The 7,167-nt window shown below is 44.3% G+C and overlaps 1 protein-coding gene across 2 annotated transcripts; it reads left to right on the top strand.

The window, feature by feature from the left end:
- The first annotated feature begins 566 nt into the window (after positions 1 to 566).
- On the top strand, positions 567 to 6,929 carry NKX6-1 (NK6 homeobox 1). Of its 2 annotated transcripts, XR_014711472.1 has the most exons (4): positions 567 to 1,151; positions 2,652 to 2,824; positions 5,777 to 6,161; positions 6,279 to 6,929. XR_014711472.1 is itself a non-coding variant. In XM_084627324.1 (3 exons), the coding sequence occupies exons 1-3, from the start codon at positions 587 to 589 to the stop codon at positions 6,026 to 6,028; spliced, it is 990 nt and encodes a 329-aa protein (XP_084483450.1). In that variant the 5' UTR covers positions 567 to 586; the 3' UTR covers positions 6,029 to 6,929. The 2 variants fall into 2 exon arrangements, 1 of the variants encoding a protein (XP_084483450.1); XM_084627324.1 differs by having other exon boundaries at positions 5,777 to 6,929.
- Positions 6,930 to 7,167: the final 238 nt, after the last annotated feature.

Raw genomic sequence — 7,167 nt, 5'->3', positions numbered from 1 at the left:
GTGGGGATCTGTGGCTTGGTTTCATTCTCTACCAGCTGGCGCTTGGTGTTTTTTTTATTTTTTTTTATTTTTTTAAGTATTTTGTGGGACTAGGAGGACTCTGTTTCCCCCTCCCTCCCGTGTGTGTGTGTGTGTATGTGGGAGGCTGAGACAGGACTTTGGGGCTGACAGAGACTGTGAAACCCCCCTGCACCACGGGAGAACATTTCTTTGGAGAGAGAGAGAGAGAGAGACACACACAGCAACTTGGAAGAGTTGCTGCTGCTGCTTCTTTGCGGTCCTCGCCTTCGCATTTACAGACCCCCCCGCCCGCACTCGAGATCCTACTGCCCCCCCCCGCCTTCTGCGGCTCCCCCTTCCCTCTGTACCGCCACCGGGTCCTTCCCCCCGCGCAGGGCACCTGCCCTCGCCTTCGGAGCCCCCGCACCCTCTGCTGGGACATCGCCCCTGTCCCCCGGCACCCTCCCAGCGGGACAAGCCCCCCGCTGAGCAGCCCGCCCCCCTTCTCCCCTCGCACCCCCCCCCCGCGGCCCCTTCCCGGACTCCCCCCGCGGGCGCCCCGCTGCCCTCCCCCGGCGGCGCGGCGATGCTGGCGGTGGGGCAGATGGACGGCAGCCCCCGGCAGAGCGCCTTCCTGCTCGGCAGCCCGCCCCTGGCCGCCCTGCACAGCATGGCCGAGATGAAGACCCCGCTGTACCCGGCGTACCCGCTGCCCGCCGGGCCGGCCTCCTCCTCCGCCTCCTCCTCCGCCTCGGCCTCCCCGTCCCCGCCGCTGGGCTCCCCCAACCCGGCCGGCCTCAAGCCGCCGGCCCTGGCCAGCCCCCCGCAGCAGCTCTCGGCCGCCACCCCGCACGGCATCAACGACATCCTGAGCCGGCCCTCCGTGCCCCTGGCCGGGGCCGCCCTGGCCTCCGCGTCGCCCTCCGGCTCCTCCTCGTCCCCCGCCGGCCTCCTGGCCGGCCTGCCCCGCTTCAGCAGCCTCAGCCCCCCGCCGCCGCCCCCCGGGCTCTACTTCAGCCCCAGCGCCGCCGCCGTGGCCGTGGGCCGCTACCCCAAGCCCCTGGCCGAGCTGCCCGGCAGGACCCCGATCTTCTGGCCCGGGGTGATGCAGAGTCCGCCCTGGAGAGACGCGCGCCTCGCCTGCACCCCCCGTGAGTACCGCCGCCCCGGCTGTGGCTGGAGGGGGGTGGGCTGCTTTCCTAACATAGGCAATTGCCCCCACTTGTTCGGGTGACATCCCAGCCCCCGGAATCCTGCCCTGGGGGCAGCTCCAGCGCGGCCTGGGTCACCCTCCCCCCCCCCCTATTCCTTGCCTCCCGCTCAGTCCTGTTGCTCAGACTTTGGTTGCTTGCAATGCACGCCACAGGGCGCTGGTTAGCGGGAGAGGCAACGAACTTATTTAGGGCTTGCTGTACTTCAGTGCATCCTTTTACCCCCCCCCCCCGACGCCCTATCGCACTGTTATTTGGGGGAGTGAGAAGGGGAAATGCTGCCCCCCGTGATTTTGTGTAGGAAGTAGTATGATCAGTGGTGAATCGATTCAAGGTGTTTTTGTTTTACTCACCACACCATCCTCTTAGCTGCATTTTGGTTCAGTGCTTGGTACAGTTAACACGGTGCTGCTTTTGCTGCCTTTACTTTTTCTCCTGCTCCTGCTTCATCTCTGACTTTCTATTTACTTCTACTTCATGCTGCCTGAATGCCCTCTGGTGTATACCAGTTAGCATTTGCTCCCAGCTTTAATTGCAGGCACCTTCTGTAAAAATTTAGAAGGGTTAGTTAGGAGATGTGTCTAATAGGGCAAAGAAAAGCTGTAGTGTCCCAGATTTCTCGGGGATAAAAGTTTTAAAGGCCAAACCCTTCTTCCCCTGCCCTTTCAGAGAGAGGCTTTTATAAACTCGGGACGTTTATGCCTCATCTTTTCTCTCTCTCTTTATTTTGATGCTGCGACACTTCCAAGTTCCTGTAACGGTTTTCTTATTACTGATTACTTTTGTAACACTGAGCACAGTGATGTTCCAAGCTTAGATTTGAAAGGGTTGGCTTTACTAAAACCGTTTCGATCATTGTGCATACTAGAATCCTTACAATAACAAACAGTTACTGTCTGAACACCTGAAAGCACGTTAAATGATGAAAATATATGACATGCATTATTTGGCTTGTTGGCAATTTAGACACTCACAGCTGGGGTGTGTGTATGTGTCTATGAAAGCATTGAAAATGTCAAGTTATTGCTTACGAATAATGGGAAGTTTTTACAAAAACAGTTTTCTCATTTTATTTTTCCTAAAAGGACTTTTAAGTTGAAATATCTCTGATTCAACTCCTCCTCCCCCTTCCCCTTTTTTGAGTTTGGGTCATACACAAACTTTCCCCAAGAAGAACCCTTTATAGTAACCTACTTTTATCGACTACCGTTTTTGTGGGAGAGTAATTTTTGCCTGCTCAGAATTTAGACCCTCTAAAGAAAGGGGCGTCAGGAAAAGATATGCATCGCTTTGAAACTGGCGACATTCTAATAGGGAATTCGTTCCTCCATGTATAGAAAAAAAACCAAAAAACCTTTCCCTTGACAGCAAATTTCATAGCTAAGCATTTTTCCAAATGAACAGATTAACATATCTGTCTATGCATTCATTCTTTTCCAGATCAAGGTTCAATTTTGCTGGATAAAGACGGAAAGAGAAAACATACAAGACCCACTTTTTCTGGCCAGCAGATTTTCGCCCTGGAAAAGACTTTTGAGCAGACCAAATATTTAGCAGGACCAGAGAGAGCCAGGCTAGCCTATTCACTGGGGATGACAGAGAGTCAAGTCAAGGTGAGATGATCATGTCAAACATTAGATAAGAGACTCAAGCCCACACATTGCTGAGACTGGGCGGAGTGTGAAAAATACATATACAAAGGAGCCCTGATATAAGATATTGATGAACAAAAGGAATCAGGCGCATGCCTTTGAAATCAGGTTAATCTTAAATGGATACGTATGCTCTCTGCACATACACCATTACTGCCAGAACAAAGCCATTGCAAAATATTATTGCTAACTAAATCCGTTGCATAGATGGCTCCTTTTAGTATATTAAAAAAGGCACTTAGGTTGGCAATTATTTGCAGTTTATAATTAATAGTGTTATTTATGAGAATATGGCATAATTTTTAAAACCGTAATTTATTTTAAAATAATTTAAAATTAGGAATGCTTATAAAATTACCCCAAAATATTATGTTTACTGTGCCATAAAATTGGGAGAGGTAAGGAGTAATATTGTTGAATACTTAAATACAAACAAGTGTAGTCTGTGTTAGAAGGCTAATACTTGGACAATACATTTTCTGACCCTGTAGCCATGCAATGTTTGGTCATTAGATGTTGAAATGATTACGACAAATAGTTAAAATGTGATATCGTTCTTCTGGCTAAGGGCAAAAACACAAATTTGTGCATGTTTGGGATCCAGTGTGCTTACAATGGTTCAAACTTTAGAGATCTTGCCTTGAATGGGAAAGGAATTGAGCTTAGCAAGCATAAAGTGGATCGGATGGTTTACACATTCTCTCCCCGAATCTGTTTATTTTAGCTAAACACTGAAATATTTCACACAGATACGGTTTTGATAAGTTAAAATGCTAATGCAGGCTACTGCGTGTTTCTTGTTCAGGGAATTGTATTTAAAGATAAATTCTCTATGCTGCTTTTTAACAAATGTAACAGTTTCTGTGTTAAGGGGCCTCTTTATGGATTCTCATTCTCCCAGAGTTATCTGGAGCCCCTCATTTGTCACTGTAAATATGTCTAAATGGCTGTGAATAAATTGTTACAGCCCGTACAATGAAAATAACAACCCCCTCCTCTTACTCTGCCCTTTCTAAGATAAAATATGTAACAGAAGAGGGGACATTAGAGAACTATTCAATGTAAAATGTTTATTGTCACATATGAGCAGGATTAAAGTACTGTGTAGTCACTGAGTGTACTGGAAGTGTAGTTAGATTTGTTTCCTTTCAAATGAACACTTTCATTCCATGCATAGGAATCGTTCTGCGACACTGAAATTATGTTTTGCATAATAGGATTCGTGACTTGGATTTTAGAGAGGAAAAAACCCAAACAACCTGTAAATTGTTCCTTTCTTTTACAACAAATTTTTAATCTATTTTTAATGTATTGTATAAATGTGATTTCATCTTTTAAAGCCATAGCAATAAAAAAATTGCATTTTTAACCTGATGACGCAGCACAGAGCAAGTTTCTGAGACCAGTTAGCTTTACCTCTTACTATTTGACTATTTGAATTTAGAACATTAGAAACACATGCTTTTCACTTGAATTACATTTAGGACTACAGACAACATCTAAATAAAGACGCATATGTTTTCATGGGAGATGGTGTCCCATCAAGTTTGATCCATGTTAGTTGAGTTTTGATTAAACAAACTGAACAGGCAAAAACATAGTAGGGGAAAGAGAGGAGGAAAAGAAGAAATGTAGATCTTAACAGAAAATTAAGAGGAGTAAAATTATTCCTGCCCTACATTAGTATGAAAAGGTTGGTTTAAAAGTCTCCAAGGCTCGTTTTGAAACTCCATAAAATAAAATAAAAATAAAATAAAATAAATAAAAAGCAAGTGAACCAAAACCGCACAAAATGCTCCTTCATCAGAACAAAAAGCAACTGAAATATGCCTGGACCCTGAAAAATTCTTTAACTACCAATAATAACTCTGCAGTAGCAAAAGCAAGAATTCTGTGGTGATAACAACACTACAGTAATAATTATAATAACTTAGAATGATAATAATAATGATAATAACCACAATATGAATACTAAGCATACCATGGTAGCCAATAATAGTATGATATGCATACTGGTAACTTAGTATTAATAATTACAGATATGGTATGAATATTAATCTGTAGTAATAATAATAAAAGTATAGCACAAATACCAGTAGCAATAGCTGTATGGTGATAATTATAATTTTAGATTAATAACTATTATATGAATACTTAAGTGTCTGTGGTAATAAAATAATTATTTATGAATACCTTATGGTATAATAACAATAATAATTATATAGCATAGTAATAACTATTATATCAGGGATACTAATAACACTGTGGTAAGATTAATAGTAATAACTATGGTGTGGATATTAATCCCTCCAGAGTAGCAATAACTTCATAGTATTAATAACTAAGATACCAACACTAAGGCGACAACAGTAGTACTCACATAGTATGTTTGATGATAATTCTATTACGATAATTATGGAATGAATATAAATAACTATGTTAGTAATTATACACATGGGATGAACACTAGTAGGTGTATGGAAATAAGAAAACAATACTATGTACTGACTAGTAATACCTCTGCAGTGGTAATAACACGGTAGTAGTAATAACGTTGACGATGGTACAAATATTAATCACTGTTCGCTAGTGGTGATCAGCATGGTATGAATACGAATAAGTGGATGGTAGGACTAGTCACCACAACTCTGTGATGGGGAGACTGGTACCTCCATGGGCGTAACAGCTGTGCTACGGAGGCTAAAAATTTTGTGGTGGCAGAAATAACAAGAGCTCTGGTAGGAATCCTGCCGGCTGTCTGGTGCTACCAGCAGCTCCTGGGTGGTGCTAAGGCTCCCGGTGACGCTGAGGGTCACAAGCAGAGTACAGCTGTGGTTGCTGACTTTGACCTGCCCCGGGTCAGTAATTCCCCCCTTCTCTCTCTCTCTGTTCGCTGCGGCTGGGCCCCTGCAGGTTTGGTTCCAGAACCGGCGCACCAAGTGGCGGAAGAAGCACGCGGCCGAGATGGCCACGGCTAAGAAGAAGCAGGACTCGGAGACCGAGAGGCTGAAGGGGGCCTCGGAGAACGAGGAGGAGGACGATGACTACAACAAGCCTCTGGACCCTAACTCGGACGACGAGAAAATCACCCAGCTGCTGAAGAAACACAAGTCGAGCAGCAGCAGCTTGCTCCTGCACACATCTGAGAACGAGAGTTCCTCTTAAAGGGGTTTCAGAGGAGGGGGCCGGGGCCCAGGCGGACTCGGAGGACACTTGCTATTTTCTGAGATGTTGTACATATCTATTTTTCTAGACTTTATCAGCTGTCGGAGAGGAAAGAGGCAGAAAAAGACGGCGAGTAAACAAACATCCAAACCCAACAGCCCCCCTGCTCCTCTGGCCTGGCCCTTGGCCGCTGGTGCTGTTGTTGTAGGGTCGCAGGGGGGCTGTCTGAGTGCTCCCTCTTCTTTTGCAGACTCCAGGGCAGCTGAGGGGGAAAGGAGGGACCTACTTCCACCCACACAGCTCCTGCTGGGCCGACTAAAGCAACCTGTTGAAGGCTCTTTGTAAATAAATCGTGAGTCACACTGACTATAGAAGTTACTTTACTGTGAATATTTAAAATGTAAAATACTTTTGTTTTTAATAGAAAGGGTTGGGTTGGGTCCTACCCACCACCACCTCCACCCCCTTGTCTGGCTTTTTAAAAAGATCTGTTCTTTTGAATAGTGAATTGTGGAATATAAATGCTGGGATTAGTTTGTGGTCTCTTCCCCCACCTTCGCTGCTTATTCTGAACTTTCTCCTGCAGATCTTGATTCCCTTCTAATTTGAACTGAGGCCCTCCATTAAGGGCATCTATTACGAGATTTGAAACAAACAGTCTACTGATGTTTTGCCAAGTATGACGAAGTCTTTGCTGGAACACCCCCTCCCATTCTGAAATTGCACCCGCCCTGAATGCTATTTATTAGTATTTTTTTAAATACTATTTTTGGACGGTGGGGGTGGGGCAAATTTAAATAGTTTCCTTTAATTTAACCCATTTCCAATAAAATGCGTGTTAAAAGTAGCTGGTGGGAATTGTTACAACCACTTTCAGTCGAAAATATAAAAAATCATTTAGATGCTGTAATTGAATTTAAAGTGTGTTTTCTTTTGTATTATAAAGAATACTATAGAATGTAAATTGTTTTCTTTTTAAAGCTAATAATGATGATATATTAGCATCTTAACATTTATTAATTAATTTATATTAAAATAATTCGGTTTGTAAAGAGAAGAGCCCTTTGCAAGACCAGTTAAATGTAATGCACTTTCTGTTAAAAAAAAAAAGATAAATCAATTAAAACCAATTTAAAGAC

This window comes from Lepidochelys olivacea (genome assembly GCF_965140295.1).
Source record: "Lepidochelys olivacea isolate rLepOli2 genome assembly, chromosome: 4".
Lineage (NCBI taxonomy): Eukaryota > Metazoa > Chordata > Testudines > Cheloniidae > Lepidochelys > Lepidochelys olivacea.
The sequence above is the reverse complement of the archived record's forward strand: the minus strand, read 5'-3'. Positions and strand labels throughout refer to the sequence as shown.

Bases quoted from the DNA above. Each gene is read 5' to 3' on its own strand.
- NKX6-1 (XM_084627324.1), top strand. From the start codon at position 587: ATGCTGGCGGTGGGGCAGATGGACGGCAGCCCCCGGCAGAGCGCCTTC. The intron at 1,152-2,651 runs GTGAGTACCGCC...ATTCTTTTCCAG, and splicing joins GCGCCTCGCCTGCACCCCCC to ATCAAGGTTCAATTTTGCTG. The intron at 2,825-5,776 runs GTGAGATGATCA...GGGCCCCTGCAG, and splicing joins TGACAGAGAGTCAAGTCAAG to GTTTGGTTCCAGAACCGGCG.